Source organism: Populus alba, chromosome 13 (genome assembly GCF_005239225.2).
Source record: "Populus alba chromosome 13, ASM523922v2, whole genome shotgun sequence".
Lineage (NCBI taxonomy): Eukaryota > Viridiplantae > Streptophyta > Magnoliopsida > Malpighiales > Salicaceae > Populus > Populus alba.
Genome location: NC_133296.1, coordinates 15,243,746 through 15,260,199, shown reverse-complemented (window position 1 = coordinate 15,260,199; position 16,454 = coordinate 15,243,746). Strand labels below are relative to the sequence as shown.

The 16,454-nt window shown below is 34.7% G+C and overlaps 3 protein-coding genes across 4 annotated transcripts; 2 read left to right on the top strand and 1 right to left on the bottom strand.

Annotated features, from left to right (window-relative positions):
* Positions 1–572: 572 nt before the first annotated feature.
* On the bottom strand, positions 573–4,109 carry LOC118028207 (uncharacterized). The gene is made up of 2 exons (XM_035031744.2): positions 3,752–4,109; positions 573–2,331 (listed from the first exon to the last, which is right to left on the bottom strand). The coding sequence occupies exons 1-2, from the start codon at positions 3,944–3,946 to the stop codon at positions 712–714; spliced, it is 1,815 nt and encodes a 604-aa protein (XP_034887635.1). The 5' UTR covers positions 3,947–4,109; the 3' UTR covers positions 573–711.
* Positions 4,110–7,288: 3,179 nt separating this feature from the next.
* LOC118028211 (formiminotransferase cyclodeaminase-like protein) lies at positions 7,289–10,115 on the top strand. Its single transcript, XM_035031751.2, has 3 exons — positions 7,289–8,016; positions 8,611–9,013; positions 9,347–10,115. Exons 1-3 carry the CDS (start codon positions 7,588–7,590, stop codon positions 9,853–9,855), a joined length of 1,341 nt encoding a protein of 446 aa, XP_034887642.2. The 5' UTR covers positions 7,289–7,587; the 3' UTR covers positions 9,856–10,115.
* An 834-nt stretch (positions 10,116–10,949) lies between these two features.
* LOC118028209 (formiminotransferase cyclodeaminase-like protein) lies at positions 10,950–14,508 on the top strand. Of its 2 annotated transcripts, none has more exons than XM_035031748.2 (3): positions 10,950–12,279; positions 13,367–13,775; positions 13,914–14,508. In XM_035031748.2, exons 1-3 carry the CDS (start codon positions 12,256–12,258, stop codon positions 14,405–14,407), a joined length of 927 nt encoding a protein of 308 aa, XP_034887639.1. In that variant the 5' UTR covers positions 10,950–12,255; the 3' UTR covers positions 14,408–14,508. The 2 variants fall into 2 exon arrangements, with proteins under 2 accessions (XP_034887639.1, XP_034887638.1); XM_035031747.2 differs by having other exon boundaries at positions 11,373–12,279; positions 13,890–14,508.
* The last annotated feature ends 1,946 nt before the right edge of the window (positions 14,509–16,454 follow it).

The window sequence follows — 16,454 nt, the reverse complement described above, 5'->3', positions numbered from 1 at the left end:
TTGCTGTCACTCTAATGGTTTGATGTTTATCCTTCAATATTCTGATAATCCGATTCACTATATCCCCTAGTCCAAATTCATGTAATGGATTTACTACAAATTGCAGGTTTATGTTGAGCCCTTTCTTTCCTTTTTCTTTTTACAGCAAACTGAACTGATGTTAACACTTTGACCTAGCTTTGCCAATAGTAATTGATGTTGGGACAAATGTGTGAAAAATTTATCATGGTCTGGAGAAATTAATGCTTGGGTTATTTAAGAATACAAGTTGACAACAATGGAGTAATGTTGCGATGGAAATTGTACAAAACCAGGGTGCGAATCACAACCGTTTGATTGAAACTGTGGTGCGTTTTTTGAACTCAATCTGGAAGAAATGGTTATGAAAAAGGTTAAAATCCCGTTAAATTACCAGTGAAGGGGGCAGAAACATTTTCCCATTAAAAATTTGATCCAAAATACCATAGGAAGCAGGACATTTTCCAGCAGATATCATTCCCTACCATCTGGGTTCTTAACTTTTTATTTCAAGATTACTCTCATAGGCATTTCTGTGCTGCCAACCACCAGTCTCCTGCAAAGTTATATGCCATGTATTTATGTATGTAGTTTAAAACTCCAAGCAAACTTGATCGTAGTCGTAGCAGTCATGCGGATAGAAATCTAAGACATTTACAGCAAGTAAGAATACCAAATGCCGTTGTTAATCAACTAGAACTCGAACTCGTCCGTTTCCTCTCTGTACTCTTCTTTATCTTCTTCAAAATCAGAAAATGAGTCCTTGTAAAAATATCCAGCTCCTCCATCTGTCTCCTGTTCTGTATCTGAATCCTCTGTTTGTTCTTGTTTTTCATGCTTTCTGATTGGTTTCACTTGTTCATTACTGTTTTCTTTGTCGTTCATAATGCTGCTGTTTCTGCTTTCTTGCGTGCCACTGGCTTGTTGTCGATCTTCATGTTGTTGGCCTTTATCCAGGCTCTGTTTCCTGTCATTGCTTCTGATGTTACCAGGCTGGCCATCAAGGCTTCCATTTGTCAGCTCTTTGCTGTCATGAGCTATCCGGAGCCTTTTCAATGTCTCATGGTCTTCACTCATCTGGTGATTTTTACCATCTTTCCCCTGTTTGTTTTGCAGATCTTTAGAGTCTTCATGGGTTTGATGCTCCATTGTTTTACCATCAGAAGAATCCACTGCCTTCCTTATTTCTTCTGTTTTTCCATCATTGGACGCTCTTCCCTCTTCTCTGTCCATCGGTCTTCCTTGATCATCAGTAGGAGACTTCCTACTTCTCATCTTCTCAGCCCCATTGTTTTCATGATTTCTAATCTCCAGCAGCCTATTCCTGGTACCCATTTCCCCTCTCTTTCCTCTTACTCTGCTAGCATGGCGGTATTTCTCCTTGCTCGTATTTCTGGAGTTGTCCATCATTTTCAACTTCACACCACCCCTAAAAGTTTCTTGATGACCTTCTGCCTCCTGAACATTTTCGAGTTCCAGCTTCCCATCTCGGGTAACTTTATGCTCTTCACCATCCTTTGATTTCTCTTCATTATCTGCATCTGCAATTTTTGATACTCTTCCAATCCTGCTCACGTTCGTCTCAGTTGCATTTGAAGCATTATTTTCCTCGCCCGAACCATAAGTGCCCTTCTCTTGAGAACTTTCACTTTTGTACACTTGATCATTATTAATTCCAATGGCTCTTCCATTTCTGGAGCCTCCAAGCATCTGCAACTGCTCTTCCCTGTGCTCTTCTATCATGTCAGGAATTGCTACCTTGCTTTCACTTGCATTTTGAACTGTGGCAGTGTCACCCACCTGTTCTTGATTGATGGATGTAGTGTTGCCTCCATTACCTCTTGTTGAATTCAAACCATTACTATCATTTGCAGATTCTTGCAACAGAACCTCTTCTTCACTCTTTCCAGCCCCTGTCTTATTCTCGCTTGTCATATTCAAGGTCACAGTCCTGTTTACAGGTGGGCTCGATGGGTCATCTGTGCTGACCGACCATATCTTAGCTGGGTATTCAAGACGGTGCTTCAAATCCTCAATTTCAGCTTCCTTTTGTTTCAGACTTTCTCTAAGTACTTCCATTTGAAGAGTTTCTTTCTGTGCACCTTTGTTCGTCTCTCTTAGCATTTTGATCTCACTTTGCTTCTCCTCGAGTGCAGACTCCATAATCTTTTGTTCATCCTTCATAGAACCAATCGTAGACTGCATCTCCAGAAGCCGCCTGTCGAGCTCCATCTTTTGGATTCTTAGAGAGTAAATCTTTGCTTTCATCTCTTCACTCTTCCTCTTCATTTCTTTGCTGCGTTGTCCTTCCTTCTGAATAAGGAACAAAAGAAAAGATGTAACCAGTGTTAGTATTAGAAATTTAGTTAGGATTAAACATCTTAATCTAGATTATACACCGCAAAGCGAAGTTCAGTATCTCACTTTCTGAGTGTTTTTAACAATAATCATGGTGATCTAGCTACTGAATAGGTTAAACATGTGCTATGGGCAGTTGTAAATTAATATATTGTATCTTGAGTGCTGGTTATTGAATCAGGTCTGGTTCATCAACAAAAAAATAAACTGGTCTAAATATTTAGAGAGAAATTACTAAAAAATGTATCCGCTTCCTCATGTTCCTACTATGAAATATCTTTTCGGTTTTTCTAATCAAAGTGACACTACATTAATTAATCTAGAATAAAAAAGCGAATTCTCACCAAACCAGCAAATTTCCTTTAAATCTACTGTGAGAATGGAAGGGATACTGTTGAGGGAAAAGTCAACAGATGCCAGAGGTTAGAACTTAGAGAGGAGCTATTGAGCTCTGTATTCATGAGTCATTCTGTCAGGATAGGGAGTCGGAAAAACATGAAAATTGATCATGCATGCACACAGAATCCAGATGATGCCCTAGTTTTCCACATTTCAGTTGTTTGTGGGTAGAATTGCTACCTAATTAGACTATAATAAGGGGATTTAATATCGTATTAGATGGGATTTGTCATTTGTGCATAATCAGACAATAGATTAGTTTGGTCGGGTCCAACCCTGGCCAGAAGATTTTAACACATCAGCATTATTCATCAAACATATCTCCATCCAGGGGGGTCCAGTGAAATGTCATCACATTACAAGACTTTCATCTAACCAAATGACTTGGCTCCATCACGATGAGAATCTGGCCCATGACATAAGCCAATTTCATTAAATTTTTTGGCAATTTAGCAAACCAATGATCACAATGTTTCTTTGGACTTTGGGTTATTATGAGATGATCATGCACGCATTAGTCCTAACCACACTGGCAATTTGCCTCCAGAAAGGTCATTTTTTATTAGCAGAAAAATCGTACTGTAGAGGTGAAGTTCTCAACTTTTTGTAACGGGTTGTTTTTTGGTTGATGGGTGGGTCAATAGATTTTGGGATCATGCACTACCTACTAGCTTCTAGGTATGGCGAAATGAAAGCTGCGTTCTACCTAATCCACATGGGGTCAAGTACGTTGAAGAAAGTAAAAACTAGCTGGAGAGCAAAACTGGTCCCAAACAATGGTGGGTTTTCCATGGCTGAATTAGTGAAATTGCTAAAAGAAGTCTACCTTTTCTACTGAATTGAAGTCACAGCCCTTCTTTGCACCAAAAACTGGTGAAAAAATTTAAAGCCATGAAAGAATCATAGGTTTCAAGCAGACAGGAAGAAACGTCAAAAGTAGAATGCATGCATGAAAGAGAGGGAAAGAGAGAGGGACCTGCAAGAGAAGCTGAAGGGAAACGAGCTCTTGGCCCTTCTCTTCGACAAGGAGGTTGAAGATGCGTCTCTCTCTGAGCTTGTGTAGCACCATAACGCCGAGCAAAGCAGCCGCAAATGCTAAAAGCAACATCAACCCATATGGCTTCCCTCTATTTCCATTGCCGTTTCCTTTGTGGGACCCCCCCATAGCCATGATCTCTCTAGCAAGGTGAAGTTATTAAGACTAGAAGAAGAAACGGGCCTCTCTCTCCTTTTAATTCTCTAGCAAGGTTTGAAGTATTTTATACCTACAAGCCTTGCTTGCCATTGGAAAAAGAGTCATGCATGATGCATCTACTCCTCTCTCTCTCACTCCCTCTCTCGCTCTCTCTCACTCGCTCTCTCTCACTCACTCTCTCTCTCTCTCATACAAAAGAGCGGAGTTAACAAGGTTGGAGAAGCATGGAAGCTGTTTCCAGGCGCTGATTCTGGAGCCCTTTGGTGGCTCTGTATGTATAAATATTTCAAGTTTCCATGGGATACAACTATGTATATGAACTTGAATTGGCAACAAATTTTATGACATGGGATTATGATCGCAAAAATAATGTATTCCTCTTCAACGTACTTATAAAAACATGGCCTGACTTGACGTGCTACCTAATATTTGAAACATGACTACGATATGGTTTTATAAATCAATATTTAATTAAAATAATATTATTTTGTTAATTTTATTGTAAATTATGTTCTTCAAATATTATTTTGTTAATTTTATATATAAAAGGGTACATTCAGAACTAATTGAGAAAAAGTTTGGAGAACTAAATACAATTATGAGATAACTTGTAAATTCAAAAGAAATATGTGCATGCTAAAGGAATTAATTTTTCAAGTGATAAGAAAGTTGTAGAGAAGAAAATAATGTGTGTCACAATCAACCACACATGATACTGAACTTATTTCGAAATTTAATTAAACAAGTTTTAATTTCCAATTACTTGCATCTTCTAATTAATGAAAATATTTTCGTGGAAGGTTGATAATTAATTATATTATGTGAGTAATCAAATATATTTAACGATCTCTATATATCATACGAGTAAATATTTATAGGGAACACTGTTAGAGAATCTATATTATACATCAATATAATCTTGATTGAGGTCAATATAATATTATACAAAAGAAAAAAAAATATTTAGCTGAAATTTCAGCCTAAATATCTAGAATTTTAACTTCAAAATCCATCATCGACTCAGTGTTAAACATGGTTTATCTATTTTTATTTGATGTATTTTTTATGTGTTTTTTAGATTTTCATAAACTACCCACACAAATTTTCATACACATAATTTCTCAACTCACACATGGTTTTTTATAAATGAAGAAAGTATTATTTTCCACACTAATATCATCACCAAAAATTTTCACCAATAACATCCATAACACATCAACCAAAAATCATCATCATCTGATAATAATATTTTCCTAAATAAAAAGCATGGATATTACTAAGGAATCAAATAAGCTCAACAACCCATATAAATATTAATTTTTCCATCAATGATACAATCTATACCCTTGAAAAGATTTTAAAACTTAAGTGTATAAAATACACCTAGTCATTAAACAAGCAAGCTAGAGGATAACTAGGCCTATAAATCACAATGCAATTTCTAGCAAGACAAGTCTTAACCATGTAATTATAGATCATATATGCTAGCAAAGCCTATAAAAGTCAACCAAAACTAGCAATGACATGAAAGTTAGGTCAAACCATTAAAAACCAAATCAAATATGTTAGGCTATACAATTTATATATCAAATACATACTTTTTAACCTTCACTTTTATTTTTTTTTCTTTTCATGCATATTGTTTTCTTCTACATACACATAGTGAATTAAGCATCTTATTTTTTAAAAGTGAATCACACAATCACTAGTCAAGCTCATCAACCTAACCATGAAGAAACTAATTTATGTATAAAGTGTTTTTATGACTTCATCATTAATAATGTCCTAAAAAGACAACTTTTTCTTGTTTATTAGGCAATCCACACTTAGGTTTATTTTTATATATAAAAAAGGTTTATGATATTTAAAGAGTAAGCATGAGTAGTTTGTTTTTCGGCTTACTTTGATAAGAGAGATAAATGATGGGAAAAAATTCAAATTTGAGACCCATCAAAAATGATAAAAAAATATTTTCACTTAGACTATTTTTTCTTTTTCTTTTTTATCTTCTCTTTATGTATATCTCTCTCTTCAGAGTAAATATCAATAATTACTTTCAAAACCATAAAATCTCTCCATTTCTACTACTAGAGAAAAAAGTCTTCAATTCTCGAGCAAGTAAAATCCCTTATCCATTACAACGAACACTAAAAAAAGTGGGGAAACCTATGCTCCTTACACCCATAAACATTGTGAATTATAATAGTAATTTATAAAGTCTTACAAATTATTATTATTATTATTATTATTTTATTTTTTGTATTTTAGTCATGTTTCTTTTTTTTTGTTATCAAATTTTTATTACAAAAAACACTAAAAATTGTGGGGAAAACATTGTTTCCCCTCACCTATAGATATTGTGGATTATAATACTAATCCATAATGTTTTGTAATTGTTTTTTGTATTTTGGTTCTTTTTTTGCTTCGGTTATTGAATTTTTATTATTTTTAATTTAGTCCTTACATTATGTTTTTATTAGGATTTGAAGTTAATAATTTATTTAATTTATGTTTTAAGTGTTTATTACGATTTCAGAAAAATATCCCGACATCGGATTGGTACTCAATTTTACAAGATATTGGTCGCAGGTTTCACAATGTACTTTTTTTTTTAAAATTAAACTTGATTTTATGAGCATTTATTTTTTATCAAATAGTTAAAAAAATAATTTAAAAAAAATCATGTTATTAAACTTTATAAAGCTCATGGATTTGACGAATTGACTCTATTCATGAGTGTTTATATTACATAATTGCAATAAATAAAAATATGTGTATAATATTCGTTAACTTTCATAACTTTCATAAAGTTCACAAACTCATGTTCAATATTCGTTAACTTTCATTTTATGTTGTATAATTGAAATTAATAAAAATGTTCAATGAAATATATAAATAAAAATGGTAATAAATTTTTCCCGTAAAACATTTTCTTAAGAGTGAGCTCATAACAAGTGAGTTTACTATACATTTTATCATTTTGGGTTCGAATTTAACAATGTTGTTGAAAGAATAAGTTTTTTGTATAGTTTATAATTTAATTTGATGTACAAAAATTATTAGGAATATATTATTGAATAAAACCCAAAAAAAAAAAAAAAAGTTAGAAACCAATATAATAAAACTTGGTCTGCTCAATGATCAATTTAATGATCCACTTATCTAGAACCTAATCTAAGTTAGGTTAGTGAAAAACATACAATTATTTTTTTCTTAAAGAAAAACAATATCATTTCAGAATTTTAAAAAATAATAATTCAAAGTATGGTTTAACATACTAATCCAAGGATCATGGGTTAACTCACTCAACGACGATCTGGATTTTGGGTTGGGTACATCTCAAATTTGTTCTTATAACTATAGAGATCTAACTTAAAGCTCAATACGCATTAACTCTTTGAGCCCAAACGTTAAAAAACACAAAGACTCATCTTCACTACATCCACAGAATCACAAACCAAGGAATTCTCGAGCTCTCTCTGTCTCACGCTGCTCCACAGGTAAACTATTATCTGCTTCTCTGTTAAGGAAACAAAACCTATAAAAAAAACCCGATTTTATTTACTGGGTCAATCCAAAAATCCAAAAAAAACCCGTGAAAAAGCGAACTTTATCGAATGAATTCTCAATCTCAATTAAGCTCCATTGAAGACATCTTTGATTCCTCACTAAATTTAGAGGAAACCCATTTCAAAGAAGGCTACAATGAAGGCTACAGCCAAGGGTTAATGTCTGGAAAAGAAGAAGCGGAACAAACGGGCCTGAAAATGGGCTTTGGAATCGGTGAAGAACTCGGGTTTTATCGTGGCTGTGTTGATGTATGGAATTCTGCTATTCTTGTTGACCCGAACCGGTTCTCTACCCGGTTGAAGGAGTCTATTAAGAAGATGGAGGAGTTGATTGAGAAATACCCGGTTTTAGACCCGGAAGATGAGAGAGTGACTGAGATTATGGATAGTTTGAGGTTGAAGTTTCGGGTTATAAGGGCGGGTTTGGGTGTGAAATTGGAGTATGATGGGTACCCAAAACCAAAGGAAATCGAGTTTTGATGAGGGATTTTTTGGGTCTTTGTGTAATGGGTTTGGTGGTTTTTTTTGTTGCAGCTTTGTAGTTCAAGTGATCTTTGGTTAATAGAACAAGAATGTTTCTTTTTTATGTGATAATTTGTGGTCTATGGAAAAGTTTGGATCTTTAGATTTTATTTGATCTAATATGGCTAGGTATAAAATTCTAGTGTAGTTGATTGTGTTTGATTTTGAAGCCTAATAGCTTTTTATTTTCTAAAAGTTTATTGAATTTGGATAGCTTAGTTGGTTTTGAACCTGTAGAATGTTATGTTTGATCCGATATGTCAGGACGTATACAATTCTAGTGTTGCTGATTGTGTTATATAATGAAGCTTTATTGATCAGCTACCCCATTGTGAAGAATTTAAGCCTTGTTCACCTAATATTTGGATTTTCATGACTATTTTCATTTAAAAATTGGTGCTTGAAAAGTGTACTTTTATAGTGTGGGGTAACTGAGAGAGGTTGGGGCTTTTGTGGTCCCTTGGAATTATAACCACAAAGCTTGTTGATAATGTCAATTTCTATCATCTAAGTTCTATCTGCTTGTGCAGCTTGTGAAAAAGGTAGTAAGGAGGAGAAATTATGTTGAAGTTGATGCTTGCTTGCTGTAAGGTATACATATCTGAAAGCAGAAACAAAGTGGCATTGGAATCAATTGAAAGAGCTGCAAAGCTATTCCCTGAAGCACCTATTGTTAATAAGTTTGAAGATGTGACTTATAATAGAGTTGGCTACACTCTTGTCTCGAGTTTGGCTCCAAAACCATCTTTAGACTCATGTGCTTTGAAGGATGCTGTGCTTGCTATGGTTAAAGCTGCTCTGGAAACTATTGATTTCGGATTGCATTGTGGAAGTCATCCCCGTCTCGGTGTTGTTGATCACATTTGCTTTCATCCCTTGGCTCAATCATCTTTAGACCAGGCAGCTGGGATTGCGAAGTCTCTGGCAGTAGACGTTGGCTCTAGTCTTCAAGGTTCGAGCCCATTGAACTTATCTGTGATTTGTGGAATTTGTTTTTCATGATAGTATATAAGTGGAAGAAACCTATAAAAACGATGAGTTTGATTAATTAGCTTGATGACAAGTCTAGATTCTCTCCTTCGAAGATGGTACTTTCTCAAAATTATGTTCTTTATGATTGGAGCCTTATTTTTGTTCAGAATAAAGGAGGTATCAATGGATGAATATTTATTTCTCAAGGCATGCTGAAATTTTTTGTGTTATGATGAATTTTTGTTCAGTCTCCTTATTGGATCATAGCTCATTTTGTTTCTGCATTGCTAATGATCTCATATGTAGCCTGCAGTCCCCACATTTCTATATGGAGCTGCCAATGTTGAAGGGAGAACACTCGATTCAATCAGAAGAGAGCTGGGTTATTTCAAGCCAAATTCTGGAAACCAATGGGCAGGTGGGCCCAATTCAGAGTCCTTGCCACTGAAGCCAGATGAAGGTCCAGCTGAAGTGAATCAAGCAAAAGGTGTTCTTGTAATTGGAGCAACCAGGTGGGTTGACAACTACAATATCCCTGTCATCTCCACTGATATTGCTGCTGTTCGTCGAATTGCAAAACGTGTTAGTGGGAGAGGAGGCGGACTTCTATCTGTTCAAGCAATGGCACTTGCACATGGTAATGATGTCATTGAGGTTGCTTGTAACTTGTTGGAACCAAGTAATGTGGGAGGAGAGATGGTTCAGCAAGAAGTTGAGAGACTCGCAGAGGAGGAGGGTATGGCTGTGGGGAAGGGATATTTTACAGATTTCTCACAGGATAAAATAATTGAAAATTACTTGAAGTTGTGTCCCCTAATCTAACCACAAGATGCAATTTTGTAACAGATAAGGTATTGCCCTTCTGTGAAAATTACTTTAAAAAAAAATGCTACGCTGAAAGGTGTCTTTCTAAGGGATTTTTGTTCCGATGCATGTGATGTGAATGGTTGTCCACACATGAAATGTGTACGTCTTTACCAGCATATTCATCATCTTAGAAGCGGTGAAGTTTTTGCATCATATTCTTGAGAGATTGCTTAGATGCATAAATTCCTATAAATACTATGTATATTTTGGTTCAACTTGTATCTCTATATCTGCTCTTCGTTCTTCGTCCCTCCATAAGAGTTATCTCGCAGATCATCTGGTTGTCTTGATGTCTGGTGAGAACAATTTCCTATAATATTTGAAACAAGAATGTGTTCTGCAATGCTTAAATGTGATTCTGTCAGAGAATTCATAAGTGATTAGATTTCACAAGTTTCATCTTCTCTTTTCATATGTATTTTCCTCTCTGACTTCTCGAGTGCACTTCTCTAATGGCGTTCTTTCTATCTCTTACTATCATAAAGAAGTAACACTTTTGCACTTCAGTTTTCACGTATATGGATGGAATTGTGGTATTAGTTCTCTACAAGAAAAATTAATTTCCAAGGATCTTGTTTAAATTAGAGCAAAGCTTAGTGAATAGGCAAGCAATATAGTGTTGTATACAATCTGGAATTGTTTGATAGCAGAGTTGCTTTCAGTAAAGTGCTGTGACATTGAAACAATGAAACCTGAATCACTGAACAATTACCTGATATTCTAATTGAAATCTGTACGAAGTCTTTTTTTTATCAAATCAGACAAGAAATAGTGATGGCCTGGATACTGTTCGGCATAGAGCACAAAACAGAAATAAAGATGACCAAACTCTCTGTTCGGAATTTCATGATTTATCTGCTTAGGAACTCGTCGGGACCTTAGCAACCTCAATTTTGCAGATTTGCTTCTGAAACAATAAAGAGAAATCTTTCAGCTAGTGCAGAAAGCTGTTATCTGCACAAGAGACAACTCAGATCCTGATAACATCAGAATTAGAAACCACTTCGTTTAATACAAGGTATGCAACCTAATCCTTTCAGAATAGACCCTTGTTGCCAAGATGAGATGGGAAGGATGTTTTGGTTGAATGAGAATTTCTAGATTCATCCACTCAATCATAGTGGATTTTTCAATCATGTATAAAAGTGCCATATTCTAGTTTTTTTTATGAGGATGCTTAGCACACAGGTAATGATTCATCCTTACATCTAGTGCATGACCTAATTGATGTATCTATGTTAAAAGACAAATAGAAGAAAAATAAATGTAAGATCATCTTCTGCTTGATATGATTGGTCATAAAGATTCTAAAAATGTTAGAAAGATAAGGTTGCTACGAGACGGTTTCTTTGTCCCTTTCAGTTTCTGCTTTTCACTATTGTATCATCAGTATCAATGCTAACACAATAGAGCTCGGCTGTTTTTGGTATTTGATAGATCGAAAGCTTTAAAGTATGAAGGGAGGGGGGGTCTAGGGTTCACAAATAGTTATGAAAACCATGTGTTGTATCTATTACAATGTGCCCCATTTATGCTTCACCTAAACCACCAGTGTAGTTTCAGAGTTATTCTTTTTTTCATACCATTAAAAACATATCTAATAGCCCGAAAAATGAGGTGGGTTTTACTTCCTGACACCAATCTCGATCTGAGATACAAGGCCCTTGATGGATTTCATCTTTTGGTTGCTAGGGCTCATATTCAAGTTCATTTCCCTAGGGCTGAGTCAATGAAACCTCAATGAAAATCTTTAACAAATAATCACATGTTATATCACAAAGGAACATATTTCTGTGCCCATTTCAATAAATGAAATCAATGGTTTTCAAGATGAAACAAATATCTAAATTTGTGGATAGGAGACTGTCCTTGTAATAACTCCACTGGCACTAAGAGGTATTGGGTTCACAAGAACAATTACCTGCCCTTAGCACTATGAATTTTCCAACTTACTAGTATGGCAATATGATTCTGTGGGCTTTTGTTTGTCATTTTATAGATAATAGAGAACCTTCTTTCATAAGAAAATGATCTGCATATATGTGATATGTCTACTCATGACACACAATGCTTTCTTATGAGTAAAATATGATGCTATTCAGCACCATGTGAATCTGCTTTTGGTAAATAAGCCACTGATTTCTCCTTATCCATAGCTACTGATTTTGATGTCGAATTGTGGGGACAGTTTTTTAATGAATTTGTGTAATGCTGACTCACACTAGCTTAAATTATTAGTAGTGATTTAATGGCTTATACATGCACATAGGACACATCCTCTCACCATCAATTCCTTCCCTTGAATAGTGAAGCATAGGCAAAAGCATCAAGATCATCTTGAGCAGAAGGCAAGAAATGGATTTTGACTCGAGTTGCAAGGTAAACATCATCAACTCCACATTATTGTCTTCCATAGAATTTCATCTCTTGTTTCTCTCTTCTGAGTTATCTTTTCCTTTGCTCTGTGTTTTGAGCCCATGCTGCATGGATACTTACCTTTATATCTTTTATGTGTCAGTTTTTACATGTACAGCAAGATTATTTATTTTGATCTTTGTTGAATTTTGATCACTTCTGAATTAGAAAATTAGCTCGGAAGTTTGTGTTCATTTGAAAAGTTCTTGTTTCGTACAAATTTACTAATGAATGTTAAAACAACTAAAACCATCCCATTTGAGTTTTTTGTGGGATCAATATAATTTTTTAGCAATTTGAGTAGCTTCTTTTTACTTCCCTTCTTTGTTGTTGTCTCCATAGAGGCCATATACTCTTTATCTCTAGTATCCTTTTAGTTTTTAGGATTTTTGAGCATGATCTTCTTTTGGCATTCTACTTCTTTTAAATATTTTCTTTTCAATACAACTAGCCAGCTGATAATCCAGGCATTTGAAGCTAAACCAATTTGACCATGTAACAAGTTAACCCCTGGAAAAATCTCTAAACATGACCTCCATTTACCTGCCAATCTACCACACACTTGTTCCTTGGTTGTGTTTGGTTAGTGTCTTCTGATAGAAGGGACAGGTATAGAAGAGACAGAAACTTGTATGGTTGAGAAATGGAAACATGAAATAAATGTGTAGGGGACAATTTTGGAGTGAACATGGGGGCATATTTCCTCTGTCCCACTGTCTCTATCTTTTCTGTCCATAAACAGCAACCAAACGCTTCCTTATAAATAGCATAAAGCTATACACAGAACATGTGACCAGTCTCTTTTCTTTGGTTGTTTAGACAGTACGCAAATTTGAGTTTTTCTCATGTTTTGCAAAAGACATCATCGCTAGATTAAATGGTCACTGGTCTTGAAAATGACAATTTTGATCATACACTTTGAATTATTATGATCAAATGATAGGATGGGATTAATTGGCTGGGTACCAATAGGCCTTTGACTCATTGGTGTGAACTCTTTTACCAACATCAGTAGATATCTAATTTCCTCTTGTTCGTCTTGGTTGCATAGAACAAAAAAACTGCAAATGAATCCATGCTGATATGCTGCATGCTCTTCATCTCTGAAGCACGTAACCGTGCAGCTCTGGACTTAATTGAACAAGCTGCTAGAATCGACTCAGAAAGTGTCATTGTAAACAAATTTGAGGACCGAGTTTATAATAGGATCAGGTTCACTATTGTATCATATGTTGTTGTTGATAGCACTGGTAGTCCCATTTATAGTCCATTGCACCAAACTGTGCTAGCCATTGTTGAGGCTGCTTATGGAGCCATTAACCTAGAGTTGCACTCTGGCGCACACCCTCGACTTGGCGTTGTAGATGACATTGCTTTCCACCCTTTGGCTGAAGCATCACTGGATGAAGCAGCCTGGCTTGCTAAGGCTGTGGCAGCAGATATTGGCAGCAGATTTCAAGGTTGGTCCAAAACTTTAACTAAAACCATATTTATCACCCTGCAGATGTTAATATTTCACTCGAAACAGCATTTTATCCACCACTTTCTTATTTTTCTTTCTTGATATATTGCAGTGCCTGTATTTCTTTATGCTGCAGCACACCCAACAGGCAGGGCCCCGGACACAATCAGGCGTGAGCTGGGCTACTACAGGCCAAATTTCATGGGCAGCCAATGGGCAGGGTGGAACATACCTGAAATTCTCCCAGAAAATCCTGACCATGGTCCAAACCATGTGTCTCGGACCAGAGGAGTCACACTGATAGGGGCACGGTCATGGGTCACATTATACAACATTCCCATCATGTGCACCGATGTTTCAACTGCTCGACGGATAGCACGCATGGTAAGTGCTCGCGGTGGTGGACTCCCAACAGTACAATCTTTGGCCCTATTTCATGGCGATGATTCAGCTGAGATTGCTTGCATGCTCTTGGAGCCTAATCGGATTGGCCCAGACAGGGTGCAAGCACAGGTTGAGATGTTGGCAGCTCAAGAAGGGTTGGATGTAGAGAAGGGCTATTTCACTGATCTTTCACCAGAAATGATTGTGCAAAAGTACATGAATTTAATCTCTGCTGGGAGAGACTGATCTCAAACACTCGTTTGGACATTAAACTGATTATCAAATTTCTGCTGACCATAATGGTCAAAGAACATGACCAAATAACATAAACTGATCAACTGTTTAAATCTGTGTGTTTGGTATTGCGGTAGCTTTTGTGGTTGTGGTTTTAAAAAAATTATTTTATAAAAAGTATTTTTAGTTGAGGTTGGTTTGAAAAAATAGGTGTTTGGTTAAAACTGTGGTTGAAATTGAGATTGAAGAAAAGGTAGTTTAATGTGTTTGGTTAATAAAAATGCTTTTCAAATTGAGATTATAAAATAATTAAAAATATATATATTTATATTAATGATTTTTAATTTAAATATTGTAAATTTAATTATTGTTATTACATCATGAAATAAATAATATTGATATCAAATATTTTTTATTATTCCATTACACTATGTGCAATGTCATCACATGTGAAATCTATCCAATAAGGACTATATTTTTCATGGTTTCTTAAGCGCGCAACAACCAAAACTGAATCTTTTGTTACGTCATCCAGCGATCTCCTTTTAATTTTTTAAATAGAACACAATTAAAATTAAAAATAAAAACTGAATTTCTTTTTATGTAGTGTTATTAAATAATATTAAATACTAGTTTTTCAAGTAAAACACATTTTTTAAAAAACATTTACAATTTTATTATGTACAAAATTCATTCGACAAGAACTACAAAAAAAATAATTTTTTGAGCGTGCAATAAAATTAAGTAAAATATTATCAGGAATAAAATTGAGATTACAATACGAGTAAATTTAATTCACCTTAAACTAATTTTAAAAAAAATAATATTGTTCATGTTCACGTGAACAATACGAGTAAAATCAATTAATTGCATTAATTTTTCAAGAAAAAAAAAACTAAACTTATTGCAATGTTTTTCAAATTAAAATAAAAAAAATAAAAAAAAAAAAAAAAAAAAAAACACTAAAACTGTAACAGTGCGAGTGAATTAATTCACTCGCACTGTTGCAAAGTGGAGCATGACTCCACTGTTCTGCTTTTCTACTCTACGTTTTGCTGCTTCTCTAAAACATGTGGTGCGGCTCAGAATTTGATGGGTCCCACCATCAAAAAGCAATTTATTATAGTTAACCAAATAGTATTTAGTGTGGCTGCGGGTGAGGTTCACCCGCAGCCACACTCCCAAACAGCCACTAAGCTTACTCAATTGGTAGCTACTTTATGATAGCTTTTGATTACCGTCACCACCAGATAGATGAGACGAAGATAATAGAGACATATCTTTCTATTCTTTCTATTTTGAGAAGATAGAAATCGATTCCAAACTAGTTTCAAGACAGATTTATTTTATTGTATGTCTATGTTTATGTCTTTTCATCAAAATGTGTTTTTGTCCCTGTATATAAAACATAATCCAAGCTTAATGTCTCTAGTAAGCAAAAATGTACAAGAAATGATCAAAACTATGTGCAATTGTCTGTTCTTAGATCACTTGCTGATTCTTTCTTTGTTCTACTTCCTCTTGCTTACTGTCTGATCCTGACTCTGAAAGTTTTCTGTGTTCAAAATTTAAGAGGATATCTTGAGTAAGCAATGAATTCCACACCAGAAAAATACTTCTAAATCAGTCATTTTATGCAAATATATATTGCTATTTTTCTTTCCTTGACCCTACGATTTAGCAAAAAAAACGTGTATTTCTGCTCTTTTCAATATCTGAAACTCAATAAATTTCAAGATCAATATGAAAATGTATAGCAGCATGATTTCCTGGGATTTGTTTGTCAGGCATGTTATCCTAGAAAAACAAGGTTAAACAAACCGTTTTTTAAACGGTCTAGAAACAGAATAATATTTTAATTTTTATAAAGTAGTTAAAAATAAAAGTTAAAATTTATGTTCAAATGCTATATTTTTTTCAGAAAAAAAAACTAATTATTTAGTTCTACATATCTGTATTGAGTTTGGAAAACATTTTTTAGGTTCTCAATAATTTTTCTTTACAAATAAAATAAATAAATGATGTATAATACAACATTTTTCTTTTATATTCAAGCACT